At 38.1% G+C, this 14,245-nt stretch overlaps 1 protein-coding gene across 5 annotated transcripts in view; it reads left to right on the top strand.

Moving 5' to 3' along the window:
• The window catches only part of FIGN (fidgetin, microtubule severing factor), a 102,057-nt gene that overhangs the window by 46,807 nt on the left and 41,005 nt on the right, over window positions 1–14,245 (top strand). For 2 of the 5 annotated variants that reach the window (XR_009743123.1, XM_061452045.1), the window contains exon 1: window positions 8,459–8,588. The exons of the other annotated variants lie outside the window; for them this stretch is intronic. Coding sequence is in view for 1 of the 2 variants with exons in the window: in XM_061452045.1 (XP_061308029.1) it covers window positions 8,516–8,588 (73 nt within the window). In the remaining variant the exon portion in view is untranslated. Of the gene's footprint in view, window positions 1–8,458; window positions 8,589–14,245 lie in introns of those variants that run through there. 5 annotated transcript variants of the gene reach the window in all.

The raw sequence follows: 14,245 nt of genomic DNA, 5'->3' as shown, positions 1-14,245 counted from the left end.
TATCCTTATTTGTGGTGTGCAAGTCACTGCAAGGGTGTGGGATGTTTAATTCCTGGTAACCTACCAAGCTGTAAAAAACTTGCTATGATGTGTTGGAAATACAGATATTCATGCAATGTTCAAATGGAGGAGAATACTGGTGTTATTTTATAAGGAAACCTACCTTTAAAGGGAAAACAGAGTTGAAAAGACTTCCAGTTGAAATTATAATCTAAAATTATTTCAAGCACCACCCAGCATTATTGCATGTGAAGTATAATGATGAGGCTTTTTGAAGTCAGTTGGCTTTGATCATATGCCAATATCGTAGCGAAAATTGAAGTCCTATCGGTGTTGGTAACAAAGTTCCCATTGCCTTCAATGAACTCTGAGTTTAACTCCTATTAAATAACTGCTCTTGGTCATTTGTAGGTGCTTAGTGGTGCTTTCTTTCCCATGTACTGTCATTGTGTCTCTGGCATTCCCCTTCTCACAAGAGAGTTTGCATGCAATCCCATGCAGCATAGAAGGGTGTTTACTGGAGACACCTGCACTGAGTCTGAGCTGGCCTCAAAGAGGTCAGCAGAGCAAAAAGGAGGGGAAAGAGAAGAAAATGCTTGATGCATCTACAGTATTGAAAGAGATCTCACTTAAACTATATTAAGCTGAAATGATCACATTTCAAAATATATCGCTTACATTTTTAATTTAATTTTGCCATCATCTTCAGCAAGCATTGAATAACTTGGAAAGTATTGCAGTCTGTGCTTGTTTATAGCATAGCAGCTGTAGTTAGAAATTAATTACAGTACTGTTTCTAAATCATAATGCCTCTCCAGCAAGAAAGCTGTTGTGTCCTTAGAAATAACCCCTTTTCTGCTATAACAATTTTTAAATTATATCCTCTATGGGCCATTTAAGAATCAGCAAAGGGTTCAAATGTGTTTCCTTGCTTGGGAGCCTGATTCTGCCTTTCGCTCATCTCTGCACCCTGCCTGCTTCTCCCCACCACTTGGTCTGAAACCAGTTGTCTTCTTACCATGTCCTCGCACCTGCTCCGCTCCTCTGTACCCAAGTGCCTCCCACAAGCAGCAGAAGGCTTCTCTGGGGAAGGTGAGTCCAGCTGCTTTGGCAGCCTGCTGCTTTAGCAGCTGAGACCCAGCTCTCTCCTTTGGCAGAAACAAAGCAGATGTCGCTCATCAAAATATGTTCACGGTGGTAAGCATGGGAAAATGAGCCAATGGAAATGCAATATGAATGACTTGTAAAACTGCAATTATGATTAACGCTTCAAGTGCTATTTACTTTAACATTTGACCAAGGTAACGCTGCTAATTTCTTCTAGCTCAATGTGAAATTTAGAATCTGATTGTTCTAATTGGCAGAAAAGGGAAAGCTGCCAAAACCACGCACTGATTTACCTCCCACTTGATTCTGTTGACGTCACTGAAGTTGCACAGCATACTAGTTGTTAAAGTTACTTTTGGGTTTCAGCTTCTTTCTGTAAACATCTGTCTCTGATCTGAAAGCTCAGAATTTAAGATCCTTCAAATCAATGCTGTGAAGCAGATGAGATGAAAAAAATCTATTAGCTCATCTTTTGCAGCTCTGCAGTGTCCTGCAATTCTGGGGATAGTGGCTTAGTTGATCTTTACATATTAAAATCACAGATGAGCCAACCACCAGAAAACATCAATAATAACTAAAGGAAAAGACATCTGTGAATTTGATAGGGACCATTTAAGTATCATAGCCTATAGAAATAACATATGAAGTATTTGGAGAAAGTAGTTTAGCTCTACCACTGAACATTTTCAGGCTCAGACACTTACAAAGATTACATAGTGACATGAGAGTGGACTGGTCTAATCTAAAATCCATTAGGCTACCAGATCTATCATTAAATCAGTAAAATCCACCTCCTTAGCCCATAGACTAGTGTGATGCATAGACGGCAGAGTGAAGTGGGGAAACCTCTTACTCCCATGAAGATATTTGTCATTGTAATAGGGAATAAACTGAAGACCCCCATGTAACATGGAGCAGAGACAACAGCCTTGTTGTTTCTGTCCCCTAAATCTTTTTCAAGAAATGGAAATTGCAAGTACTCTTGGAAGCAGCAGGATCAAGGGGAATGTTTTTTTTTCCCTTCTTTATCCCTCCCAAGAGTACACCAACCTCTTTCCAGAGAATTGTTATGTCTTCTTCCACTGGAACCTTTGCAGACTTTAGTTTGCAAAATTCCTCTGTGTTTCAAATAGTGCTTTTGTAAGAAGTGGTATAGGTTATGCATGGGCTGTTTTATCCCTTTGCCAAATGTGAGGCTCTAAAGATATTTTCCTTTGTCATACTTTATTTCTACATCTTTTCCTGAGTAGGCTTAAAAAAAACACCAAACAACACCCCACCCCCCCCCCCCAAAAAAAAAAAAAAAAAACACCCCCATGCCCCATGCACTCCCTACTCTCTATTAGGACAAGTTCTTACAATTTCTCATGAACAATCACCTGTCTCAAAATGTATTCTAGTGCAGACTGTTTGATTATATGTGTAAACAGCAGGATTGCAAGATCCAGGAAAATATTTAATAACCTTTCAAAAAGTAGCATAGGGTTTGAGCCAAGCAGCTTTATAATGTCAGTATATTGTGTAGCTAAATCTGGTGCAGGGGTGCTGGTTAGTGACACTGGCGACATTGGCTGGGGTGATAGGCTGCTGCCTGTGGGCAAAGGGGCAGAAGTAATGGTAAGAGTGTGTACCTTCTGTCAAAGCCTAGCTGCATTTTTCAATTGCTTATAAAGAAAAATAAAGAATTTTTAGCATGGGATTGATCAATGTAAAGATCAAGACCCCTTAAAGCTGATGAATCTGGAGTTAGCCTGCTGCCTGTTGACATTATTTCTTTCACACTATCAGAAATTAGACAGTATTGAACAGCTAAAGCAATGAAAAGTTTGGTGATTGTTTATGCCATATATGTTGCTTAACATACTCTCCAGTTTTGAGATGACCTCTGAACAGCAGGGATCAGTTGTACTGAGTCTTTTAATTGCATGTGCACACATATTTTTTACGTTATTAAATATAGTTTTGACATCATTTTCCCTTTTAGGTTTATAAAAAGTGGCCCATCTGGAATCTTTATGGCTTATACATCTGCTAAGGAATGGTATCTACTGCGTGCTATCTTAGCCCAATGGGCATGTGAGGTCATATGGCTTTTTCATTTCCATTTGTGCTGTCTTGCTTAGGCTCTGGGTGAAGAAGGGATGTGGACGATGACACTGGCTTAACTCGTTAAGCCAAGGTAATTTGATTGTGTGACCGAGTCTTATCAAGGCCAATCAGTGCGATAGTTTCAGAAAGAAGATCTGTCAAAGGACTCACGTCCTTGGAGTAACTTTTCAGTATTCTTCAGGCTTTTCTTTTCTTTTCTTTTTGTTTTTTGTGTGTGTTATATTTGAACATTTGAAGACTTGGATGGCAATGCTTAGGTAGATAAGAGATCTGTCTCTTGGGGAAAGTGAAGGAAGAGGGTAGTGGATACCTCCCTTTTCCTTGGGCTTAATTTTTTCTATGTCAGTCTCCAAGTTTTGTTGCATCCCTCAGGTGTTTTGTCACCCTATACAAAACTCACTGGTGGTGCTATCACACAACCGCACAGCAGAAATAACTCGTTTTGTTCCCGCTTAGCACTGTGGATTCACACCCTAAAATACTTCTAGTTAAAATTTGGCCTTGGAGAGCTGGCCTTCTCAGTTGTGGTGGCAGGGAAGGCTAACAGTTTCCTTGGCTGGAAGGCATCAAATCAGATAAACAGAAAACAGGCCTGGAGAGTAGGAAAGCTCTTGATGGTGATTAGTTGTCATCCTGCTTGTCAGAGCAAATGAAGAAGAGGAGCACAATGTTTGCACTGTTTGAACAAGCCTCAGAGAGAAAATTAGATGGCAAATGTGATCATAATTTGCCTGCCTTTCTTGAAACTCCCATGGTGCTATTAGTGTTTTTCTTTTTTCAGGTAAAAGAGCTTTAACAAGTACATACTTCTGCGGAAAGTGAAGTGCACTGAGGTTGTTCACAAACATGGTGTGCAAAGATTTCTGTGTTTTAAGTGATAGTGCTTATTGTACCTACATCCTGCAAGCTGGTGCAAGGTGTGTAATGCCATTGGAGAAGATAATTTATTTCAATATTGCACGTGATGTGGGAAAAAAGAGATAGCTATCCATACAAGTATGTATTTAGACAGGTATGCATATATAAAATAAGCTTGTGTCTGAGCTTTATATTGAGCTTGGTTGAGTACTGTTGATAAGCCAATTATGGTATTTTTGAAAGGTATCTGGAATGTAAATTCTTCTCTCCTATTATCCTGTGATAATGTGCTGTGGCAGGCTGTGCCCCTTACTGAACTGCCAGCACACCTAAGGTGACCACAACTGTTACTAAACAAGAAAATCAGCACTTCTGTGTTTTGTGTATATAGAAATGTGGAGTAACCTGTAGCATTTAGATAATGAGTTTGGGGTGGAGATGGAGAAATGCTACTTGCAGTTGATTTTACACATGAAAGTATTTCACACATAGCAGAAATCGTTAGTGTAAACAAGTATCAATTAAGAGAACAAGTATGAGCATTGTTGGAGAATAAGGTAAAAGCTGTGATGTGAAAGGCTGTCTTGGGCAAAGACAGATGACTGACAGTGAAAAGATTTAAAGTATTTTGATTGCCTTGCAATGAAATCTAAACCTGTGGAAACTAATAAAAATTGACTGAGCTTAATTAGAGACGTATAGGAAGCAAAAAAACCTTTGTTTAAAAAACAAGTGCTTAGACTGTCTTATCTCTTATTACTAATTACCCAACTAGATGGAACATCTGACTGTATCCAAAATCAGAAATTTCCTCATTATGTTGTAAAATAAAATAAAATAGCAAAATTTGTGGATTCACTATATTACTATGACATAAAGTGTAATGACAGGAGAATGTAAAGAGGAATGTATTTATTTTTATCTCTTTATAAAATCAATTTTGTATGCCAGGAAGCTCAGACTGGTCTTGCTGATTTCTATCAAATTACATTTGCCTATGCATCCCTCTTTATCCATCTTGGTAAGGACCCACTGGTAGAGTGTGCTGCTAAAAGTCCAAAGCCAGAGTGTCAACATTACCTAATGTGAAAAAGAGAAATTATCCTAAAGCAGAGAAGTGCAGTTCTCGTATGTAGCCTCTGCCTGGCTGTGGTGCACAGAGTTTAAGGAATTACAGTGGCTTTTGGAGTTTCCTTTAGAAATGTGCCTTGTTCTGCATCATCTCCAGCAAAGCTCTGTGATGGACATAGATATTCTCTATCGATCTACTGGGCCTGCTTCAGACAGAAACATGTATGGGGTATTGTTCCTGTGTATTTTGGATGAGCTCAGAGCAGTAGAATAAATGAAAAGTGTGCTTCAGAACATTCATAAACTGTATTGTGCAAATACAAGCTGGTAGGTATATACTTTGGTGGGTGAGGCATTTTTTACCTTTATTTTAATCTACTGAAGTTCCGATGAATCAAATTACATGTGTAATATAGCTGGCAACCTGGTAGTGTATTCCATGTTAGTAATCCACAGTGACAAGCAATTACACTTCATTTTTCTTTATTGACTGTTTGAGGCTTTAAAATATTTATTTGGCAATTTTATGTCTCCTTTTTGTTATTTTTAAAGATATGAGTAATTAGCAGGATCATACACTAATGATTTTTAAGCTGTAGTAGAAAGCACATAGGATGAACCGTGATGTGAAATAAATTAATTAAAATCAATGTTATTTCAATGAATACTAATTGAATTATTAATGCTTGGATCAGGGTTTTTCCCCATTTTGTGATTATTCAGCTTGTTGGCCGATGTATGCATTCCTCCAACTTCCTTGGTTGTTTTGTTGGGTTTTTTTAGTTCTCTCTTGCCCCTCATTAAAGGAATATGCTACCAATATCAAATAGGGGATAGGGACTTGCTCATGGCCAATTTACTTTTTTCAGTGCTGTCTTGGTTGTTGTTTCCAATCCTGAGTACAACAGCACACAGTCTGTTGCAGAAGTAGCCTAAAAGCTCTTCAAATGAGCTATGATCAAAAGCGGGGTCGGCTGGCATCTGAAGGGCTGTGGTGTGAGTCTGTAGCTGCAGTTGGGATGGGCTGTCAGGAGCTACAGAGCCCTGAAGCCTAACGCTGCTTCTGCGAGCTCACTGCCACTGGGCTTCCCACCCTGCTGGCCCTGTGCGCTCAGATGGATGGTGGAGAAGAGCCATGGAGAGCCTGCTGCCTAGCTCTGGGCTGAGGAAAGTTGTTCTCTTCTCCTCTTTGCCCTGTTTGCTATTAATATCCCTTCCCCCAGGCTACTGGATCATATGATTTCAGCTGAAATAGTTTAAAAGTTCCTCCGTTTTGATGCCAACAAAAATGCAATATTTTTTTTTTCTGCCAGTTCTCTGGGGTTTTTGTTTTTGTAACTTGAAGGGATAAGCTCAGGGTCCACGGCAAAGACTGTTATCCCACTGAATTTGGAGAGTGGGTGCCTCCATCCCCCAGTATTTTAGCAATCAGATCATTAGAAAATATTGTATCAAAAATATGTAATTCATCTCTTAATTATTTACTGCAAACAGAACAATTTTGTGTGTATGTTTGCACAGAGCAGAGGAGACAGCATTTCTTGGGGTTCTTAGTCTGTTTTCAGGAAGTCCAGTGTTGTAACTGGCAAAGATAGCTGTTTCTGCAACAATAGTGTAGGTGAAGCAAAACATCATTTTTTTTTCCCCTCTAATAAATAAATGTTGTCCAGAAAGCACAAAACAATTTGAAAGGGTTCCTAGAGTAGAGGATCGTCAACAGGGCCTTGGGAAATGAACAGTAATTTTGGAGACTTCTAAGGAGGAGCTGTAGCTCATACTATTGAGAACTTTGGGCTAAACATCTATGAGATGAGCTTCCAGTATGCTACAAAGTACAAGAGCTGTTAGAATACCTGTAGCACATAAATAGGGAAGCACAACAACTCAGTATATTATGGATCTTCAGAGAAGGTAATGCTTTTGAACAACATTTATTTAAATATTATTTGTTAGATTACAATACATTATCATGGATTCTCAGACACAATTGAGCTGTAATTCTATTCTTTTCTTGCCAGCTAGGATTTGGTCTTCAATTGAAGGCATTGTATGTCTCAGGAGTAAAGTGTTTAATGTTCGTGTCTTAAGCGGTATCTGTAGTTCTCTGTTACGTGCAGTAGGGCTTTTTCACTTCACTGCGAATCAGCAGTATATATTATTTCAATTATTTATTGCAACTGCTACTTACAGAAGCTGCGTTGACCAGTAGTATGAGTTGCATTCCTGTAATGCTTTCTGTAGCACTCTGAAACTTTACAGATTTGTTATAAAACATGGCTTATATTGGAAAACATCTTGGGCAGACCTATTGTCACTGCATTCTGAGTGGAGAAATTAATTTGTCCAGTCCCTGTGTGCCTGTCCAGTGCCTGTGCACTTCCAGCCTTCCTAGCAGTGGACACAATATCTTTCACACGTATTTCTTCACATACCCTTTCTCTTAATTATCATCTCTACCGGATGAGACACTTAAAATACACTGGATATGCTTACAGCCCTTCTGTCAAACAAGCAAAGTTTCATGAAAGTACTTTATTCATTTATTTCTCTTTTTTACTTTTTCCTTGATTTTCTGCCCCTGCTGATCTCCCTATCTCTGTTGCTTGATCTGAATGAGATTTCTGATATGTTGTGTAACAAGTTTTTAGTGGTATCTAGCCATTCACCAAAGTAGTTTTTCAACGCTGCTAGCAATTGAAGGAGGAAGGAATGTAACTTTTCTTCACATCAAAGAAACCATTCTTTCTTTATTTGGCAATAGCACTGGGAACAGCTTGGTGCACTTAAAGTATCTTACAACTTGCTGCTGCTGTAGTGGCAGGGGATTAATCAGTCCTCCAAAAGAAAGAATGAAATGACTCACATGTGGGACTTGGCATAATACAGCAGCCAAGTCCCAAATCGTTCCTGCTATAAACCTTAGTTCTCCACAGCTCTTCCACATAATTTCTCTGTAGATATGAGTTAAATGCTGTCATGCTAGACTTTTACCCCAACACTAAGGATCCCAAAGAACTTGTGGTTTAAATGGGTTATCCATATTTGAACATGATTACTTTACAAATACTTAGGCAAAGAGTATGAGTTACTACAAAAGATTTACCCCACTGCTTCTCAGTTAGATAACACAAGCTGTTTAGGCATATCAAGGGTTCAAAATTCCTTTGAGTCTCTGATCTACAACATTCCTCAGATTATATTCTGATAAAAGAGAGAGAGAGAAGAGGTTGTTTGGATTTGACTTCTTGGCTGGCTGCTATAAAACTAACTTTTAGCTCAACCTCAAACCATTTTCACTCTTCCCTTGAATTCTCTTTTGCTGAAAAATACATTTTAATGGGTGGGAAGAACTTTTTGTATCCATCTAACTATGGATTCTTCTTCCAAGCTTCATCTTAAGAAGGATGGAATTGAGGAAGAGAGACTAAAGGATTCATCTTGGGGTAAGGGAACTTATTTTTTTCATCCTTCAGAGTTATTTCTCTCAACTTAGAAGCTACTGTTCCCATTCTAATACATACGAGATTCTCATGATTTGAATTTGATGTGTTTAATAGAATTTTAAAAGGGAGGAAGAAGAAGGTGTCCTAGATCATCTTCATTTGAAGTTAACAATAGACAGGAACTATTTCATGTGAAATGTCTGGCTTGTATTTCAAGACATATCTTTATAATTTTATTTTTGCTCTTTATGCCAAAGGAAGATTTTTTCTTTTTCGTTATCCTTTGCAGTTGAGATGATAACTCTTTCAGACAGTACTTGCTGGCCTCTTCAGTGTCTTTGTGCTGAGACTCCACAAAAAGGCAAGCCTTTGAAACTTTTTGGTTCATTGGTAGAGTCAGGTCTACAGTTTTTCCAGTAAAGACTCTTGGACTTGAAACTTATTCCACTAGGTACACCCTTTCATTGTAGAGATACAAACACAGAATGACTGAACAGTGAAACGCAGAGTAATTCTCAGGGCAGTCTTTTACTAGGTTCTGCAAGTAATGGATGAGATCCATCAACATGCAATTTGAATTGCTTGTTTTTCCATCTTTATTGGTTTCCTGTAAGTAAAGTAATTTCTGTTTAAAGTATTTCAAGAAATTTCTTTCTGATTGTGATTCCTTTTCCTCTCCTCTGTGTTGGAAATACTTGTTACTGGTTTTACTTCTTCCTGTCTGTATTGGGTAGACAAGGCACAGGGTAGCCATGCAAGAGGAGATAGAACTGATTTCTTTACCTGTATTTTTATCACTTCCAAGTTCAGTGATTGGCTCCATCAGAATTCATCTTATGTTTATCTAAAAGATTCTTTATGATTTATGGGCTTGTAGAGTTAAGAGATTATTTTTTCTTTTATTACTAATGTGAGGCTAAATAAATGGGAAAACAGGGTTTGGAATAATTGACAATGGAGAAAAAAAACATGGAAAAAGGAGACTTATAATTTTTTTCTAGACTTTTTCTGAGAAAATATTTTTTCTAAAGTAATTTTTGGTCTTTTCTATTTACTCAGCTATGGCAGAATACCTGAGGGTTAAATTGTCTCTGGTAATGAACGGTGACATTAGGCAAAACCAGAATTCAGCAAGTAGGACTAATGGGATATTTCATGGGAGTCTGGTGTCTGTATACAGACACAGGAAAGAATAGGAAACAAGTCTGTTATGAAAGGTTAAGAGAATGGTATGTGTCCATTTGAAAATTATAGGTAAAGAAATGAAATTTGTCTTTCAAAGAAGGATATTAAAGGGCTGTCTGCTATTATTTTACACAAGGGAACATGTAAATCACTCTCTAAAAGGCCTGTTGTGACTTTATAACTGGGTTTTTTTTCTCTACTTTTTGTCTTGTTGGTATGACAGTGGCTATTGTAGAGAGTTGATAAAAGAAGTTAAAGGTGTTTAGTCATGTTACTGGGGTGAATGAATGAAAGTAAGTAGTAATATAGTTTTATGGTTTAGTTACTGATTATAACTGAATGGCATCTTTCACGGCATTGAATCAATACTCTGGGTCAGAAACTGCAAAATGATTTACTCCCACTGTGATTCCAGAGCTGAGATGGCCAACAGAGGAGGGGAAAAATGTGTAATGCACAGGGGAAAAATAGGAAGTCAATGAGTAAAAGAAAAGATGCTCAATAGATGCTTTGTGACCTGGTTCCCTTTTAGAAATATTCTACACATATGCAGCTGCCAAGCAGAGGCAAGCTAATTATGATAGGTTAGGTTTCTGTTTAGTTTAGTAGGAAATACTGTCTTTTTAAGTGCTGACAGAATTGTGTGAGCATTTCCTACATCAGTAGTTTGGACAGATGTAATTATAGCTCCTGATGATTCAGCACCCACACGTTCTCTGAACTCTATGTCACTAGGATAATTTTGTGTTTTCTTGGAATAATTTGATGTGTTAAATTTTTGTTCCATATTCTCTATTTCATTTGTTTGTTAATGATTTGCTATCTGTTCCTTTGTCTCATATCTTGCCTGTGAGATTCTTAATTGCAGATTGTCCTTGGCAATAACAGGCATTTGTCTTAGTTTTCGCGTATGGGTGTCAGTCCAAATGCTTGTAGGATTTTACTATACCATGAACATTTCTGCTTATTCACCAAAATCCTTATTGGAGGTTGGCAGTTAATGTTGTCTCTGGCATCATGCTTCCTCCAGAACCTCAGTTTTAGAGGGCTTTAGTACATTTTCTCCTAGGGACCAGAAGATGAGATAAAGTATTTCTTGTCTTCAACGGGGACGGGGTGGGGGGTGGGGAGAGGGAAGGGGAGGGGGCAAGGAATTTTCTCTGAAATACAGTGAAATCTCATTCTGTCTTCAGAGCTAGTGGCTTACAATATTCAGATACCCAACAGAAGCCAAAAATGTTAAGGTGTACTAATGTAGCACACCTGATTAATGTAGGTAGAGGCTGACAGTCGCTGTATGGTCACTTATAATCATACTTACTCTGTAACTTTTCTCCTCCTTTTTTTTTTTTTTTATAATTTCTGCTGCTTTTCTGTCAGGGAGACTTCTTCTGATAGAGCTTATAATCAGAGTATATTTTATTCTTGTATCAGGGTTGTCTTCCATGATAGCTTTTGCATTGTATTATTGCTAACTTCATCTCATTAAATCCCTGTTTAATGTTGCCAAAGACACTTGTTTTGGTGAAAGCATTGCAAAATTTTTAGCAAAGGTAGCGTCTAGTGGGTTTAGAGAAGTATCCAGCAGCTTTGAACCAGTTCCGATCAGGGCAAATAGGAAGCACTGCTGTTGCCATCAAGCTTTCTTGTACAGACCTGTATCCTTCTGGAACAGGGGACAGAAGAATGACACCAGGTTCAGTTGCCAACTCATCACACTGCCCTTAAGGAACTATTACAGCTCAACAGATTAATCAGATAGATTAATACTCCTGCTCTCTAGTGATTACCACAGGTCTGTTTTGATGGCTCTCATTCTGGCATTTTTCCCACTGAAACCCTTTTCCATGTTAAAGTGGAACTAATTAATTCTAGGGCAATACTGAATGGTTTCTTCAGGTTAACAGTTCAGCCAGTTTATGTCTGGATGCTCTAAGTCCCACTGAGATATCTTAAGCCGATTCTCCAGACAGTGTGATAAGGTTACTTGGCTACTGGATATACAAGCTTTTGAATAAGTGAGATCGTAAGTAGTTATAGTCTTAGACATGTATAGTTTTGAGTTGCATGGTTTGGTTTTTTTCTGTCATGAAGATGCTATGTTTGTCTTTTACTGGAGATCACCTGTATTTCTCCAGTAGTACTTTCAGACAGACAGCATTCTTCTGCACAGGGATCATAATCTGCCATGTGTTAATAGCACATGTCACTCTACTCCAGAAGTGGCTGTGTTGTGGTGACTGCTTTTAAGACAGTATATATTATATGATAGCAGCTGAGAGGCATGACAGTTGACATTCAAGAATGTAGACAGTACTATGGGATTTATGTGCAATCTTTAGTCAGGCTCTCTGAGCTTCTGTAGCAGAGGCAAAAATATGTATTACATTTGCAGCAAAGCAAAAAATAAACCTGGCCCCTTCAAAACTTGCAATTGTCACATAATCAAAATAATCACTGCATCTTCAACCACGAAACTTTAACTTTTTTTTTTCTTCCTGAGTGGATAAGATTTAAGAGTTGAATTTTTATTTTAAAACCGAATTCTTTGTCTAGACATATTAAAAAAATTTAAACAATAGTAGAAGAAATAAAAATATTGGCCTGCTTTTGAGAGCCTGTAATCTGCTCAGTTTTTGGTATATTTTCAACTTGTTTTGAAAGTACTTTCCAATATAACATATTCTGTCATCCTAGCCTAAAGTTCTAAACATTAATTGTATCTCTACAACGTTTGAAAATCAGCTTCTTAAAACATGATAATGAAAAATGTTATCCTTTAATTAGTTCCAGAGGAAATGTAATTGTGAAAAACTTTACCAATGTGAATCTTCTCTAAGGAAAAGCATTTTTAAAGAACCAGTTTTTCAAGCTGCTGTCTTGATTGTCAAACGCCAATTCAAGAAATTTTGATTTGACTTCAGGGTATGTCCGTTCGTACTGGAAAAAACACAAGGTTTTGTAGTGATTTATATACTTATTTTGCCAACTCAGGGCTGTGATGCTCATTATCTCTAGAATTAAGCGTTTGGTAGCCTTGATTACTTTTCTCTCTCAGGTTTTGTGCTTAATTGATTTGATACCTATTTTTAAGTGAGTTTTTTATTTTTATTGTGCTGTCATTGATAGTTCTATGTTTTATTCTTTTCCTTTATATAGAAGCATCCTGCACTTGACTTGGAGCTCTTAGCATATTTATTCTGTATTAGATTCTAGGCTAGTGAAAGCCAATCACAAAGGGACTCCGCCATTTCCACTTGTGTCTAAAATAATCTCTATACTTCTGTGAGCAGGGACTGTCCCCAAAAGCGATGAGTTGATCCTTGTGTCAGGGAAACGGTATTGCAGTGGTTTGATGATTTGCCATAACTGAGTAGCAAAAGGACAGGAAGGTCTTAAAAAAGATGAAGTATATGATCCTCCAATTTAGTCTGCAGAAATAAGGATATTCTTGAGAAAGTTTAGACAAAGTAGTGAAAATTCAGCCACTTCTAACCTCCACTAGATTGCCAGCAGTATTTCTAGTTTATGTATTGACTGTCTGAGAAAAGACAAGCTCCATTTTTGCCTTCAGTATTGGAAGGGAGCAATATGAACATATGTAATCCCTTCTCAAAGCCAACTGAAACCTGTGTTCCAGAAAGAGCTAAGATAATTGGCAAAGGTGGTGACACTCGGTTTTGCTGACCGTTAGCCTTCTGGAATCATCCAAATCAATGGATAGGTTCGTGTTTTACTCCATTGCAGGTGATATGGCTACTGTACTGGTGACTGTCTTATATATTCCCTTGAGGTCATTTCCCTGTTCCAGCCTGATCCATCTATCTTCTCTGTTCTCACAATTTGTAAAAATGGCTACAGTCCAAAAGAAGCTGACTAATCTTTTAAATCTCCTGGCAATATTGCTGGGAGAAGAGGTCCGGTCTTTGTACTTCTTGCATCTGTTATCAGACTGTAAGAGAAATAATAACACAATATAAAATCTAATGGGGAATTCAACACACAGCTGATTTGAGGTACTATGCTGTGTTTCTGGAATGATCAAAAATTCTTAAGTGATTCACAGAGAGCAAGTTGGGTTGGAAGGGACCTCTGGAGGTCATCCAGCCCAAACTCTTGTTCAGAGCAGGGCTAGTTCAAAATTAGATCAGGTCAGTCAGGGCCTTATCCTGTTGAGGTTTGACAGTCTCCAGGAGCGGAGATTCCCTGGGCAGCCTCCCTGGGCAGCCTGTGCCAGGGATCAGCAATTTGGGAGTGGTATCTCTATCTTATCTTCAGCATAGGCACCAAAAGACACACTGCTTTTTTGATCAACAGATTTGCAACATGGTAAATTTAACCTTTAATTGTCACCTCATATAAAGGAGCAGTAGGTAAAAGCTAAGATACAGTTTGCAATGTACAGTTTTCAAGATTACTTTTTTGGTGGGGATGGGGGAGAAGCATGTATACTTAACTGTCATAGCACACAG

The sequence above is a fragment of the Pezoporus flaviventris genome, unplaced genomic scaffold, assembly GCF_033815535.1.
Source record: "Pezoporus flaviventris isolate CSIRO_AGI_PZ_B2104156 unplaced genomic scaffold, CSIRO_AGI_Pfla_v1 ptg000001l, whole genome shotgun sequence".
In the NCBI taxonomy this organism is placed as follows: domain Eukaryota; kingdom Metazoa; phylum Chordata; class Aves; order Psittaciformes; family Psittacidae; genus Pezoporus; species Pezoporus flaviventris.
The sequence above is the reverse complement of the archived record's forward strand: the minus strand, read 5'-3'. Positions and strand labels throughout refer to the sequence as shown.